At 38.5% G+C, this 16,917-nt stretch overlaps 1 protein-coding gene across 5 annotated transcripts in view; it reads left to right on the top strand.

Annotated features, from left to right (window-relative positions):
- Positions 1-12,548, top strand: part of LOC123519318 — a 37,159-nt gene extending 24,611 nt beyond the window's left edge. For 4 of the 5 annotated variants that reach the window (XM_045280520.1, XM_045280517.1, XM_045280519.1 and 1 more), the window contains exons 3-14: positions 69-267; positions 1,537-1,650; positions 1,853-1,996; positions 6,718-6,839; positions 6,962-7,197; positions 7,463-7,612; positions 7,814-7,967; positions 8,094-8,276; positions 8,631-8,719; positions 8,872-9,085; positions 9,434-9,686; positions 9,877-12,548. In XM_045280520.1, coding sequence (XP_045136455.1) covers positions 69-267; positions 1,537-1,650; positions 1,853-1,996; positions 6,718-6,839; positions 6,962-7,197; positions 7,463-7,612; positions 7,814-7,967; positions 8,094-8,276; positions 8,631-8,719; positions 8,872-9,085; positions 9,434-9,686; positions 9,877-10,022 — 2,004 coding nt within the window. In that variant the 3' untranslated portion in view covers positions 10,023-12,548. The remainder of the gene's footprint in view (positions 1-68; positions 268-1,536; positions 1,651-1,852; positions 1,997-6,717; positions 6,840-6,961; positions 7,198-7,462; positions 7,613-7,813; positions 7,968-8,093; positions 8,277-8,630; positions 8,720-8,871; positions 9,086-9,433; positions 9,687-9,876) is intronic. The other variant, XM_045280518.1, reaches the window with a different exon arrangement.
- The last annotated feature ends 4,369 nt before the right edge of the window (positions 12,549-16,917 follow it).

Genomic DNA, 16,917 nt, shown 5'->3' with positions numbered 1-16,917 from the left:
AGAGAGAGAGAGAATTTTATACATATATGATAATAATTAATAGCAGTAAATAAGCATTATTTCAACAGTTGGATATTATCTTCAAGGATGAGACTGCAGAAGCCAATGAAGGACAGGTGAAAAAGGAGGAACTAGAGGAGCAAGATGAAGAGGAGAAGGAAGAAGAGGAACTGGATGCTTGCTTATGGGAATCTCATCCTGATGTAGATGGAGGCTGGGCTTGGGTCATCCTTATTGCCATGTTTGGGGTCTTCGTCATTACTTCAGGTACTACACACACACACACACACACACACACACACACACACCAATTATGTTTCAAGTACATGTATATATTAATAATATACAAGAGGGTTTGAGTTGCTAGATAATTTTTTTTGCAGATGATGTAAAACTTTTGAGAGTAATATGGAACATTGGGGACTCTATGGAATAGCAGAAAGATATGACAAGATAAGGGAATAGAGCCAAAGTGGAAATTAGAATTTAATACCAGGAAATGCCATGTAATGGAAATGGGTAAAAGAAATAAAAGACCTATGTGGGAATATAAAATGGGAGAAAAGATTACAAAGAAAAGGAGTGAAGAGAAAGACCTGAGCATGATTATACAAGACACCCTCCAGAAAGACACATAAATGGACTATATATTTGCTTCAACATACAAGACACTAACTAACATCAATTACATGGATAAGAGTATGATGAAAAAATCATAATTACTATGATAAGACCTAGACTGCAATATGCAGTAGTGGTTTGGTCATCATACAGGCAGAAACACATCAAGAAACTAGAATCAAAAGGACCGCTACAAAGATGGTCCCAGAAATAAAGGATCTTCCTTATGAAGAAAGACTGAAGAAAATGGAACTACAATCTTTGAAGGATAGATTAGAAAGAAGAGTCCTAATAGTGATGTATAAGTTAGTAAACCATATGGGAAAAGATAATAGACAAGACCTGGTATCATTGACAGGGGATGGAGATAGACGAACAAAAAGACATTCCAAGATCATAGAGTCAGTGTTTGAGGAACATTAAGAAGTTGTTTTCCACATAGGACAGTGGACATCTGGAATGAATTGAGTGAAGAGATTGTAATAGCAGAAAGTGTGCACAAATTTAAGGAAAAGTTGGATAAATGTAGATATGGAGACAGGTCACTATAAGCCCTGCTTGAACCCTGGAATATACAACTTGTTAAATACACACACACACACACACACACACACACACACACACACACACACACACACACACACACACACACACACACACGCACGCACGCACACACACACACACACACACACACACACACATATACAGATTAATGAATATATTATTTTCCCTCTAAGTTTATCATCGATTGATAATGACACTGCCTTTTATGATGTCTAGCTGACATAAGAACAATTCAACATGAAATACAATCATACAGTTGATTACATATGTGCTTGTGTATGCATGGAGAGTAGAAACAGAGGGTATAACCAGTGAAAGAGAGATAATAATGAAGCAAATTTGTCTCCCCAGGCCTTCTCTCCACAACTGGAATGTTTTATGTGCAGATGTTGGAAGAGTATGGGTATAGCCGCTCATACACTGCCTGGATGGGTTCCCTCATCAATGCTTTCTTCATGCTTGGAGGTAATTCATGCTGTCCCTTGTCACTCATGCAGGGCAATTTCATTGGATTTGCATCACAAACTTTCCTCTCGTCACACTCAAAATTAGAGGCCAAAATCAATTTGTACATAGACATTTGTGACTTTAGGGGTTCTCACTTATTTCAAGTACAAGAGTACATATAAGGTTTGAGATACTCAACCTTCTATACCTTGCTTTCCAGGACCCATGAGCTTCATGTTCATCCAGACATTTGGTTGTCGTGCAGCCCTCATCTGTGGGTCGCTTATAATGGCCACTGGCTACATGATCTCTGCCTTCACCACTTCCCTGGAGGCTCTCTTCTTTACCTATGGAGTGGTAGTAGGTAAGAGAGCAGATACGAAGCTAGTCACAACACAAGATGGCAGTCCTGCCTCCCCTTTCTTTCCTCAGCTGCGTAATGTCATCGCTCATTTTATCTTTGTCTGTTTGGCCACATTTGTACTATACATGTGGAATAGGCATGATATTGACCCATACAATGATGTACCATCCTAGAGATTTTTTTTCCCTTTCTCTTCGACTTCCCGGGGTTTAGCCCTGATGCTTTTTCCCATGCAGTCTTTGTTTCAGGCCACAAAAATGGTTGAAGCTTTGAAGTAAGCCCCTGGCAGGCAGACAGCTTGAGGTGCTGACAGCTGATACAGACGTCTACCCTGCACTTCACCAGCTGGCTGCACTCCTGCACTTAATTACCGTTGCATTTTCTTTCCCAACTATTTACAGCCTCAAAATTAGGAGGATGCAGAAGCTTTAAAAATCTGAAGATACGATGTCTCGCCTTAGCTAAACAATCCAGCAGCCACAGACGCAGCAGCAGCAGCACTTTGATGGTGATGTGATGGTGATGATGATGGTCAGGATGATGAGGGTCTTGATAAAAGAAAAAATGAGGATGTTGATTCCCCTTCGAGGGTTATAGATCACTTTCAGGAGAACACAGAGTCAATGGAGGCTGATGAAAGGTACGTATACATTCGGCTGGCCTTCCTGCGCCGGTCGTCGGGGTAAGGCTCCTTACCACAGTTCATGCAGTGTTGATGATTTGCCACAATGACAGATGTGTTATATCATTTGACTACAATGTTGGATATACTTGTAGCAAATCTTACCAAAAAAAAATTTATTTCTATAATTCTTTTTCCACTTTCACTTCCTGTCTTTCTTGTGGCCATATAATCATGGATGCCATATCACGTGCAACAGTCACACCATCACTTTCAGCCTTCACACTTCCATTCTGCCATGTGGTGCTCACCTATTTTATTTCAGAAAATTATGTAAAACATGCATATCAACTTTTCTTTCCAAAAACCACTGCTCATAATTTTTCCTGTTTTCTCTTTTTTATTCAGAATTACATATTTCTGATGCTTTCTGCTAGAAGCTTGATTCCTGCTGCTGCATGATCCAGACATATTTCTGCTAATATTTTCCTACTTCTCATTTCAATTTATTACTGGTGAAAACACAATTACATTTTTTCCCTTTTTTTTTTTTTTCATTGCATGACAATGAAATATTAACCTACAAAAAAGGATATCAAAGTAGATATGAATAAATAATGTTAGGTACATAATGGGACAGCACTAGGAGACACTTGGTTGCAATGGAAAGGAGGAAGAATAGAAGGCACTGCAACATGTATATTACTTACTTAAATCTGATCACAAGCAGACCGACAACCACCAGCCATTAACTTCTCAGTGCAAGTTCAGAGCTCATTATTACCAATCTTTGGGTGATACTGTGATCTCACACACCACACACCCATGGTCAGGGGAGACAGTAACTGACCTGCTTGTCAGCAGAAAAATCCCAAAGGTGACCAGCCCCCATTATGGTTTAAACCTATGCCAGCCATGACAGCTAACACAGACTCAGTGTGTGTGGTGGGGAGGTGGGGGTGGCACTAGGCACAAGAGACACTGGAAATGGTTGGTTTTGAAAGAAATTAGTGTCAGATGTAGGTTGAGTTTGTGCTTAAGTGTGAACTTTTAAGGCTAGTGAATATAGAAAAAACAGTTCATGTTTTATATTGCTAAGGCATCTCTGAAAATTTGACTTGCATTTTCAGCTTTTCAAAAGGGTGCAGTTTATAAGTCAATATAAATTACATATGCTTGATTTACAGACCTGATCACATTGCTTGACACATCTGACACAACACTTTTCCACAACTGTGCTTTTTCCTTTTGTGCAGTTTGATGTCATTAGCTTTTTCACTCTTGCCTAGGAAGCAGTTGAGAGATCTGATTTAGGGAAGTAGAGACAATGGTGCATGCAGTGTGATAAGATTCACAGTGATCACTATCTGAATATTGCCTCGTACAAGAGAATATCCTTTAGCTTATTACAGTTCAATACTCAACCTTCACTCAGCATTTTCAGTATGAGCATTAACTTTAACATGTGTGGCTGTTGTTTCATGAAAGGCATAAATCAGCAGTATATTTTGCTAATTGAGCACCAATGAGACAAGTTTTGTCCTGGGCATGGAGGCAGACTGTGTCTTGAGCTTCCAAGCTGTTAGAGAAATGCTTGAAGCTATTTCACTTCAAGGACATCATCATTTTATATTTTAGCACAAATTAATAGTATATTTTTGCTCAGTGTAAATATCTGATTACTGATTTAACTTCATGTTGTTTTAAGTATATTGATTCTACTCTATTTCAGAGTTCTCTTTTGTCATTAATGTAATATTGATATGTAACATATTCAGCTGAGAGACAAGTTGGAACATTGCGTGACACTGTAAATGAATGAATCCTCAGAGGCTGCTGTATGCATTGACATCGAAAGTTATACATGCCATCTCAGAACATACTCATCACTCTGTGTAGCCTGACTTTGATTTGTGTATCTTCCATTAGTGTAACTTAACAGAGTAGCAATGTTTCACTGCTGAGAGGTGCACTGTGCCTCCTCAGCCTTGTATGAAAACAGATATGCCACCATGAATGTGGACAGGCAGTTGAATAGAATGAAAACAGTAGAGTTATTAATGATCAGGCACAACTCTGCATCTCACCTAGTATAAGGATCAATGCAACACAGGCACACCACTTTATACTTGCAATTCAGTATGTGGTGAGTGGTGCAGGAGTCCAGTTGAGCTTTACATACAAACACTTGTATGGTAATCCTGTAATGTGCGTATATCACAGCCACTGGATTGAACTAAGTTGAGTTTGAAGACAGTATTGTATAATGCTCCCTAAGACCAGATGATGTTCTGAGATGATTTGTATTACACTAAATGATTGCTTTGCCATGTTTGTGAAAATGTGTTTAGTGGTTAATGAGTCTTCTGATGAATGGACTTGAGGTTTTCTGTAATAGTACTAGTATCTTCTATACCACCCCTCCTCTGATCTTTGTTATTTATCTACTATTATATTAAACTCCCTAACTTTTTCTGAGATTAAAAGCAACAGTTATTGTGTAGGTACCTCCTCTCCTCCATGCCAGCTAGCCACTGCACTGTTGACCCTTCCACTCCTCCCTGTGAGTGAGTCTTTCAGCCTTGCAGCCTCTGTAAGCCTTCCCTTAGGTCTTCACATCTCCTGTATAAATTGAGTTCCAAATATTTGTTCTGCTTAAGAAGAAAGAGAGAAAAAGACCTGTGAAAGACAAAGAATACATGTGACACTCTTCATGCAGTCCACTTAGACTTATATGTAAGAGCTAAAAGATATTTGTGTATAGCATTTTCTTTAAGTATTCTGCTGCAGGTGCTTTTTGACCTCGCATAGTATGTACAATGCAATCATGTATACATGTCTGGTTCATTAATTCCTTCCAGTCATTAATTCCTTTCTCTTTGTAAATGTGCAGTCCATTTCTGTGGACATTTTATTTAACTTACATGCCAATAGGTATGTTACAGTTATTCACTCATTAATTTTAAATACTTGTTTGATAAATTATTCATCATTATAAGCATCATGCCAGGAACTTTCAAATGGATGTCAATTTTTATTAGTTTTAATTGCACTAAGAGGAAAGTTTCCAAAATAATTCATTTATTGTGCATCAGTGTGCATATCTTTTTAATGAAGCAGAAAGATTAAAGATGATTTCAGATAATATTTTTAGCAGCTTACTTCTTCAGCAATATAAAAATGTCTTCATACGATTTCATGCTGTGCTAAAGGTTTCTCACACTTGCATATCTACCATACTAACTCTTACATACTTCCCAAAGCATACGTTTTTTCATGTTCTACCCACATGTATCATCTAGTAACCATTGCATGTCATGAGGTCTGCATGATGTATTTGGGCAAACAGAAAGAGAAGATTAGCATGAACAGGAACAGAAGGAACACCTTTGCTCAAAGACTTGCATACTTATTCATTTTCCTTAGCAGTCTACAATTTCTTGATATCTTCATGAGATCTTGGTCGTGACTCTGTACCCAGGAGACCATAGAAATTCATGGTTTACAAAACGTCACAAGTTTCTTACATATATGTACACACCTTGAATTCAAAGTCTGCCTCTAAGGACTTTGGGAATACCATCTGCTGATCTCTCTCTGGTTAGCACTGTGTCTTGAGGGTCCTGAGTAGTGATAGGCCACTTGACAAATAAGGGGCTTACTTCATCCCTTATGGCATCTAGAGCAGAGTGGGTTTGTAAGGGCCACAAAACAGATGAATGACTGTAACTTCACTTCCTATAGTACCTTTTATAACTCTTGAATGCAAAACTCCCCTGTGCACCTTCATCTCTTCCTAGACAGTTTTAGTTTTCATCTCAGAATTGACCCTTCATACATGGTCACTACTCCCTTTCTGTTATGTCTCCCTGGTGCACACACACACACACACACACACACACACACACACACACACACACACACACACACACACACACACACACACACACACACATACGCATGCACACACACACACACACACACACACACACACACACACACACACACACACACACACACACACAAATTTCTCTCATTTATTTTCTGCCACCAAGAGTTGCTAGTGTGACAGTGGTGTAACACCTGATTGTCCTTTCAGCGTGTGGGATGAGTTTCTCGTACTCAGGCCAGATAACGGCCCTCAACCAATATTTCAACAAGCGGCACTCCATCGCCACCTCCACTGCCATGCTGGGTATTGGGCTGGGCATGTTCTTTCTGGTAAGTCATAGTATCTCATAATTCAGCATGGGCTAGAAATAGTGTGTATTCATGCTGATGTTCCACAAAGGAAAGGATGTAGAGATTGTCAATCCAATCAATTTATCTATTTCTTCTTTCAGAGTTCATTGACTGAGTATAACATAGAGGAGTATGGATGGCGAGGGGCATATATCTGGAATGCTGGACTCAGTCTGCAGATAGTAGTATTTGGAGCCCTTGTCTTCCCTTTGCGACCTGTTGCTCCATCTTACAATGAACAGCGGGATGTGGAGGAGAACCTTCCAAAATCAAGATCTCTGAGAGGACTTAAAACATCTAAAAGTCGAATGTTATTAGAAAAGACTCTCAATCACAGGTATTACACAGCAGAAACCCCACTAAAACCATCTTAATATCTGATATTGGAGTTCGTAAGGTAATGCATGTATAACCTTCCTCCTTTACTGTACATGATCCTGGCTCTTGCAACTTACGTACTGTGTCACTTAGATTAATTTTTATATGCTCAAGCTGTACAACCACCCTTTTGGTCACTGTTTGCCATCTATACTGATCATTTTGTCAACGAAAAGTAGTTATTCTAGCAGCAGCTACTCACTATCATCCCTGCCACCATACAGGTCTTTCTCCAGTCTTCGTCTGTCAGCAGAGGCAAGTTACCTTTCCCATTCCCAGCTGAGCCTCAGGGACTCACACCATCACCTCAATCTGCGCTCCAACCAGCACAGTTTCTGCTCCAAGGGATCTCACCTAGTCATTGGCAGCATACGGTATAAACACAAATCCTCAGCCATAGAGATAAGAAAAGTTATAGAAAAATTATTTATCATATGACCACAGTGTTCATATTTTGTATTGCTTTAGAATGCCATAATTGGTTTTCAAATCTAGTACTTTGGAATGTGTTGAAATAATTATCTATTTTTGTGAATCAAGAAAAAGAAGTAAATTTGTATGCATGATTCTCACAGATCCAATGGCCACAGCTTCTGCAGAGACTCCCATGCAGAACTGTCTCATTTTGATCTCCGTTCCAATCAGTTCAGCTTCCATCACAAGGATTCCTATGCAGACTTTGGTCTTCATTCCAACCAACACAGTTTCTGTTCCCGTCGAGACTCTCAGGTACTGAGTCTACTTATGGATGAAATTATGTATGTTACAGATTTGTCATGTGTATAAAATTTCTCCTTTAAGTACGAGTATGTAAATAGTACTGTTCATAGTAGCTAACAAAATCTTGTGTGGCAGGCTGGGCTGAGTGGAATCAAGTCCAACCCTCACAGCTTCATCCACCACCACTACCTCATGGACGGGGAGGGGGACAGTCTGAAGGGCAGCTGTGGTGGTGGCCGGGCACGGTTCATGCTGCGGGAGGGTGACTGTGACCTGGGCTGCTGTGTGCTGGAGGAGGAGGATGACTGCCCCAGTGAGGTGAGTGGGTGTACTTAGTTTGATTCTAGCTTCAAGTAGCATCTCAGAACACTTATTTTTGACATTACAATCAGCTGTCCTCTATTGTTTAACTTAAAAGAAGTAAGTTTATTACATTTACTGTTAGTAAATTTGTAGTATTCATGGGAAAATTTCCTTCACTGTTCATTCACTTATACCCCAGTTTTGGATAATCCATTTGCCTTTTCTTTAGTGACTGCACCACAGTGTCCCTTACATAGAAATAAATAGTATAAAAAAATAATAATTGCTTTGCCTGCATAGCACCTGTATGATTGTATGTGGTGAACATGAAGGATTACATTAATCCTAGTAAATCTCACCTCCCCTCAGCACTCAAGAGTAGGGGAGTACAAGTCCCTGCGTGTGAGGATGTCCCAGGTGAAGGAGAAGATATGCGCCACCCTTGTTGGACTCACAAGGTTAGCTGGACCTTCACATCAATCCCTTTCTTATGACTTACACTTGCAGTCATGGTTAATATAGAACTTCTTGTTATATCATATTACAGCCACAATAAGATAAGTTACATTATGAATTTCATGTAATTTTTACACCATTCTCACTTAAACAGGAAATCCGATAACAGTGTTTTCATGAAGTCACGATTTTGGTTCCTGAATGTGGCCTACTTCTTTGCCATGGTGGGGACAATATGTTTCTTCATCATCTACAAGGACTTTGCCGTCTCCAAAGGTGTTGGGGATTACTACACCATGGCCCTCTCAGGGATTGGCATTGGTGACCTAGTGGGCAGAATGAGCACAGGAATCATGCTCTCCAGTACAGTGAGTGTCCACCATCACACCTTTACCCAAAAGGCTGGTGTCATGTCTGAGGAATGGTAAACTCTGAATTCAGAGAGAGATACTTTCATGATGAGTATTTACCTGCTATCCTCATGCTGAATTTATTTTCTTTTTTCTTGTTTTTTTTTCACATGCAAAGACTTGACATTGGCTACAATAGGTCTATAATATATCAAGTTTGTCTAGAGTTAATAATATATGATGAATATTGTTGCATTTGTGGATAATACACTTTTTGTACATCTATCAGTTGTCCAGTAGATTAAAAGATTTACACAAAAACTCAATAAATTCTATATTTTAGTAACTAGATTATTTTGTTAACAGCTCATCAACCCGGTGCTAACGTTCTCCATAGCAATGTTACTGTGTGGGGTGGTGATGCTCAGCCATGCCTTCATCACCACCAGCACACATTTCCTCGTCCTCACGGCAATGTTTGGAATTCTGAACGGGTCACAAAACGTGCTTATTGCTGTCACCCCCACCATGGTGTTTGGCAGAGAGAAGCTGTCCACAGTGTTTGGCTACATTCTCTTCCTTGGAGGCATTGGAGCTCTCATTGGAGCACCCATTGCTGGTAAGCATTCATAATAGCATGATAGTAGTAAAAGGTGATTATGATAATTGTTATGAAGCACAACCCTATAGTATTATAGTATCATTACAGCCTGGAGCACACAAAGCTAAGATAGCTAGTGGCAGCAGCAGCATACAGCATACTTATTCATATTCTCACCTGAGACACAGTTTACTTCTCTCCACTGAAGGTCTCATCGTGGACAAGACTGACAGCTTTGATGGGGTGGTGGGCTTCTCATCTGGAAGTCTCTTTGCTGGCTCCTTCCTCATGTTCATCTGCTTCTTGGTCCATCGCTCCACTGTCCAGTCACAGACACAGCAGCAGGAGGTGTAAGGAATGTTCTCTGGTGCACTATCTCATTTCCTTGTGTATGTATGTGTGCAACTCATCCTTTAACAGTATGATGTCTTATATTGCAGGGTAGTCTCTCTTTGTCTCTGTGTAGCTTATGCAGGATACAGTAGTGTTTTGCATCTGATGTTGGTTTGATGACACAATATTTTCTGGTTCTTAAGAATCAGTTCAGAAAAATCGAAACTGTCTTAAAGTTTTATGAGTGTTGCATTATTTTTTTATTTATTTATATCTTTTTCACAAGACAGGGAGGCTGGCCAAAACAAAAACATAAAAATATATAAAAAAAAAAAAGATTTTTGCCACTCCCTGACATTTACAAAATAAAAATCTTGAAACAATTTGCTAACTTAGTTTTGAAAAGAATGTATTATGTTAATTGTCTGATAATAATACCAAAGAACCTTACTGTATGTGTTTTGACAAAATTGTGATACATACTTCTTATGTGTAGTTTTTAAGGATGACTTTAGATGATCACTATGTAGGATATGCGGATGCATTTCTCGAGACTTGATAGTGATTGAATGGAAAGCAATAGATATTTTTGTATATAGAAACATTTCTGTACTCAATTAAATTATACTAATAGGTAATCTACAATACTTTATCATCTCAGGATACAAATGAAACTTATGCTCATCAATGTTAATCACTCCCATCTGTAGGCATAACTTACTTATATAGGGATAGAAAGCTTCAGTGAGGAATGACTAGAGGATGGGAAGTGTCTACAAAGGATATAGAGACTCTTAGAGTTGTCAGGAAGGAGGATGCAAGAATCCAAGTATTTTATTGATTTGAATGATCTTTTGCTGATAGAATGATAAATGAAAGTGATGCAAGTGTGTATAGGAGATCTAGATGCTTAATGAGGAAGAGAAAATTACTCCTCTGTCATGACAATCCCATCAGAAAGGTTCCTCAAACAGGCATCTGCCTAGACTAGAAATAGAATGAAATATACTAGTAAGCATCAGACACCAGTGACTCCCTTGCTCACCACATACTGTAATGGTTTAAGTAGCTGTGTGTGCTCTGTCACATGAGAAAGGAATGATAGGGCTAGTATCATCCCATCATTGCTTGTAGGAATCTTATTTACCAGTTAATCTCTTCAAAGATTATCCACGGATTTTATCTCTATTTCTACCCAGGGCTTAGTGAAGATTGCAGTGATATGCAATGAGAAAAGCCTTTAAATTTTAATGTTCTATCAATGGATATGGGATCTTTTACTGGATCTCAAAACTTCCTTAGTTTCTTATAAAATTGACAGCCAATTTGGATAGCAAGGACTAGCTCTGGGTGGTGCTATAGCTTATAGATCCTATAGTGTGTGTATGGAAAGAAAATGTTATATTTCACCAGTGTGTCAATCTAAATCATTATACAAGACACATTTAATGGCTGAGGTGCTTTCCCTCAGGACATGATGGCAAGAATATTTAGATCATATTTTTTTGCTTATACTATAATCAATGATGGTTTCATTTCTAAGACCATCAGTAGACTGAGCCAAGCTTGTTTCATTATCAAGTGGCTGCCTACATCTGTTGTTAGACTGCCAAGGAATACAACAATTTAATCCACTGTGCAACCATAACCACACTATTCTGTAGCCCATAATAATCAACACATATGATTGTAGATTTTACATATGGTAGTGTAGTTGTTTATATGAAGAGGTACTTGCTGTTCACAATATTTGATTCAACAAGGGTATCAGTTTGGTGGTTAGAATCACACTGAAGCCTTTACACAAAGTGTGTGTGTGTGTGTGTGTGTGTGTGTGTGTGTGTGTGTGTGTGTTATTGAACCAGGCATCAGACACAAAATGAATGCTGATGGTACATGTGATGGTTTTATGATTTATTAATGTTATTAATGTTTTGATTATGTTAAGGTATATGAGTGAGTATAGGCAGTGTGATATTGTGTATATAGGAGGTAGATGTTCATATTTTACTCACTTGTTTTTGCAGCTTTTTTTTTTTTTTTTTTTTTTTTTTTTTTTTTCTCATGGTTACTCATGAAAGGTATATGCACTGCATCAGTGCTACATAACAGTCTTTATGTATCATGCAAGATGTGCATGTTTGATAGCTACACATTATTATATTCATGCAATAAGAAAGCAGCACTGAATATTAATTTGCTCTTCCATAAATAGTAAGATCCCTTAATGTTGGACTTCCATAAATTGAAAATGACTAGGGCTGGAGTAGTTACAAGCCATGGTTTTGACACCCTGAGGTCACCAGACCCTACTATCAGTGAACTTTTGTTGTACAGCACTAAGCAAGTACAGTGTACAACAAAGATAAGTTGAGTTATTGCATATTGAAGCTAAATTATCTTACAGATTGTATATGGATTTTCTTTATATTATACAATATGTAATAATGACATAATTATGTAATAAGTGCAGTTTGTGTCTTCAAGGAAATCATCTTGTAGATTCTGTAGAATATACACAAGTACAGAAATTCATGAAGCCAAGAACTGAGATTAATCAAATTTTTCTGATCCAAATGAAATATCCAGCCAAAAGGGTCTTACTGTATGGATTACATTTTACTCAGACACATCATATATCTCAGGCTTAAATTAATAGTAGACATTTAGCTCCCTCTCCAGAACCTAGACCTATGTCTCCTTTAGTTCATCCAGACTCAGTAGATGAATCAAAGGAGATGTAGCAGCAAGGTTTGAGGACAATCTACAAATTAGATGACTTAAAACAGGTGTGTACAGTACATGCAGCTTGGTGAGCAGCTATCATCCATCAGGCAAAGCATGGAATCATGGAACCTTTCTTAAAAAAAATAATAATACATATATATATATATATATATATATATATATATATATATATATATATATATATATATATATATATATATATCTGTGTGTGTGTGTGTGTGTGTGTGTGTGTGTGTGTGTGTCGCAGATGGTAGATAAAAATTGTCTTTTACAAATGGAACGAAATATAAAACAAAATCTGTGATAGCTTTTGTACCTAATAAAGGCTCCGTGAAAAAATGAGTGTTGATTAGTGACCAGCCTGGACGCTTCTTCCCTGTTTGAGAGAGAGAGAGAGAGATTACCATATGCAAGGAGTGGGCGTCAGGGTAGTTGCTGAAGCGATAATTATGCTGCGCGAATATCTCTGCTAAAAAGCAATCGAGTTGTGATGAGCGTGTGACATCCACTCACGCTGGATGTAGGGTGTAGGAAGACAATGGCAGGCATACGTGAAGGAAAGGGAGAAGATAAGAAGGAAAGGAATCTGATTATGATGAGAGGAAGAGGAGAGGAGGGCGTGAGGCATGTGATGAGAGGGAGTGTGAAACAAGTGCACACAGACACACTACTGATAACAAAGGAAGGTGATAACACACACACACACACATACTGAGCTTAGTTGATGTCAGTAGCTCGTATATTACTACTTTATTTCTGCTTAACAGTAAAATTAACTAAGCAAAGATCATTTTCTTGGAGAAAGAGAGAGAGAGCTCCCCAAATATTCACACGCTCTATTCCCCAACACAAGACACAGTTAAGCTCTTGGACTACACATTATCAGGGAAAACATAAAGCTTCATTATGCCTGCCTCAGTTTGCTCACCTCTACTGCACGCAATGAAGTCGTAGGGTAAGGCCGCGTGCCAAGTGCCTAACCGATAGCGGAAACAGCAGCAGCAACACCAGCCACCTTAATTTGCTGCGTCACCAGTCACGCTACTTGCACACATACTCACTCACTCACCCATGCCCAGGCCTTGCATAGACAGGGTTTATAATTTGATTTTCTCATAAGGAATATTCTCAGGTCATTAATCACGAAAACACCCGATTTTTTTTTTTTTTCCAGATATTCATAGATAGGATACAATTATTATATGATTAACAATGTATAATCCCTTTCAAACTATCACTAGAATCATGAGAGCATCGTTAAAAACTTGATTAACTTTCCATGAAGCAATCAAAATCAACACACAAAAAAATCGTGTTTCCTTGAGTATTAATTTTCTTTTCATTGGTGATGCAGACTCGCTCTAAAGCTATCTATATTGTATCACTCGAATCATGAGAACATCCTAGAGACTGTTCAAGTAGGTGGATCAGGTAAGAGGCTGGCTGAAGTGTTTAAGAGGTATGTACGCTGCCTGTAATACTCTTGAGAGCTTGGCAGATGAAATATTCCATGTCATATAAGAATAAACAAATTTTTCCCTTTGTTTTGTATGTATTAGCCGTCACTGAGGTCAAGGCGGCGATCAATGACACGGGAAGGTCGAAGGATATATGACAACTTGGGACACTGGTAGGAAAATTAAATCAATCACGTGGCCCCTAATCTGATTATGAGACAAGGGCTTAGGATCTTTGAGGCTGAAAGTGAATATACTGTTACATGTAGCAGAGAAAACTTACAAAATATATTTTTTAACAATACATTATGATAAGATCGAAGACCCGCAATTGAGAAGAAAGGAAATTTTACGTGGAAGAGACTAACCTGGGCCAGTGAAATTATGAAAAACTAAGATTATATGACAAAGGAAAACCTGACGTAATATATAGCATGATACCACAGAGGAAGGAAATTTTACATTGAATTTACTATATAAGATGTGAGGTTTCTGAGTGGAAACAATTTATATTATGGTCACGAGACTTAATAAGAAAAACTGATGAAGTACGACCACTTGAAGTGGAATAGAGTAATCCTATTGAGAGAGAGAGAGAGAGAGAGAGAGAGAGAGAGAGAGAGAGAGAGAGAGAGAGAGAGAGAGATTATAACAAAAGGTAGCAAAAGAGAAAGAACAGATGATAGACTGGATGTGGATGTGAGCTTATTATCATGAGAGCAGCATCCTCCACCTCCTCCTCCTCCTCCTCCCTGCTGGATGGTTGTATAGGCTACGTCCATTGGTATTGGATGACAGGAAGGCTATATGCGACCCGCCCACCAACTGACGCCTCTCTCTCTCTCTCTCTCTCTCTGTGTGTGTGTGTGTGTGTGTGTTATCGTAGGGTTCACGGGAGTGTTTACAACTGGGAATGATGACACACACACACACACACACACACACCACACATGTTTGCTCACTAACCGGAAATTAAATAATGTCATTCATAACGCCTAGGTCAAAATATGTTACTTTTACATGGAGCTTATGCGACTTAATAAAGAGTAACAAAGGTGAATGGAACGGCAAAAAATATGAACGATGCATAAACACACATGAAAGAGGTAGTAGTAGTAGTAGTAGTAGTAGTAGTAGTAGTACATTTAGCGAGTTTTGTACGAGATATATATATATATATATATATATATATATATATATATATATATATATATATATATATATATATATATATATATATATATATATATATATATATATATATAACAGCTCAGTAAACAAACCTTCCCTCTCACACACGTGTATCAGAGTTGTCAAATAATCGATAAAGTGAATCTTATCTTTCCCCAATTAAAAAAAAAAATCCAAATACATCTATTGCTTCAAGTAAACAATACAGAGATTTATGAACAGAGTAAAAATCTCAACCCCAAATCGATATTGCTTTCAGCCTCTGCCACTTTCCTATGTAAAATACGTCAGTGATTAGTCATCATGCACCTCTTGTGTGATAATGACTAGATAAGGCAGTGAAAAAAAGGCTAATACACTATCATGGACATTCCTCATTCAGGCCCAGTAGAGCATATGATGAGAGACTGACTTGACATTCCCCACTTACTCTTGCACTCTCTGCCTGCCTCATGGAAGCCATGTGGCGATGCTCGCAGAGGTATGCTCGTAAGTTTTGATCGATATTGGTGGTTAAGAAGGAAAGGGACATACGTAGCATGGCACAATAGAGCCATACAGAAAAGGTTCACCCTAATAGCGACACCGGAGAGAAACGAGACGCACGAAGAATAATGCACGTGATCAATATAGAAGGATCAGAAGGTACAGAAAGGAAAGCGTACATGCAATAGAGCTACATGAAGAAGCCATATCCCAAACATGCAGCGATTCCGAATAGGAGACTTGGAAGAACCAGCTGGAGTAGATAAATGTTAAAGGTCTACTGGAAAACCTTGATAACAAACTACGAAGACAGTTAATAAATGACTTTTTTTCATAAAGAAAAAAAAGAGAAAACAACAATTGGCAAGAAATAAGATGCAAGTATTATTTTCATATATGCAGAAAAAAACAGTTAAGAAAGTTCATGTTAAGATGAAAATCTGAAGTGCGGAAGTGAGGTAAAAAAAAAAAAAATGGCTAATAATTGGGAAAACCCATGCTTATGTTTGTCTGTACTGGAGAGAGAGAGAGAGAGAGAGAGAGAGAGAGAGAGAGAGAGAAAAACCTTATCCAACAAAGGTAAGAAATATTTCAACACCAGCGGACGCACCAACCATGAGTCATCTTGCCCTTATGCCTCCACCCCTTTCTCTCTCTCTCTCTCTCTCTCTCTCTCTCTCTCTCTCTCTCTCATACGGCTTCGTTTTGCCACACATTCCATGCGAAAAGAAAAAAAAAAACAAGAAAGAGTACTTAAATAGTAAGATAATGAAAAACACATACGAAAAACAAGTGATATAGTATTTTTATACTCAAGAATGGAGAGAGAGAGAGAGAGAGAGAGAGAGATCCAGCGTACTCTACAAGTCTACAGGAAAACACCCATTACTGGTTACCCCACGACTACATCACCCCCATTTAAGACTCAAAGAGGTGTATGAACTCTCTCTCTCTCTCTCTCTCTCTCTCTCCTAGCTGTCCTATCAGCACCTCAACCTCCTCCCTCCCGCCCTTAACTTAGCCAATGGGGTGTT

The sequence above is a fragment of the Portunus trituberculatus genome, chromosome 45, assembly GCF_017591435.1.
Source record: "Portunus trituberculatus isolate SZX2019 chromosome 45, ASM1759143v1, whole genome shotgun sequence".
NCBI classification, from domain to species: domain Eukaryota; kingdom Metazoa; phylum Arthropoda; class Malacostraca; order Decapoda; family Portunidae; genus Portunus; species Portunus trituberculatus.
The sequence above is the reverse complement of the archived record's forward strand: the minus strand, read 5'-3'. Positions and strand labels throughout refer to the sequence as shown.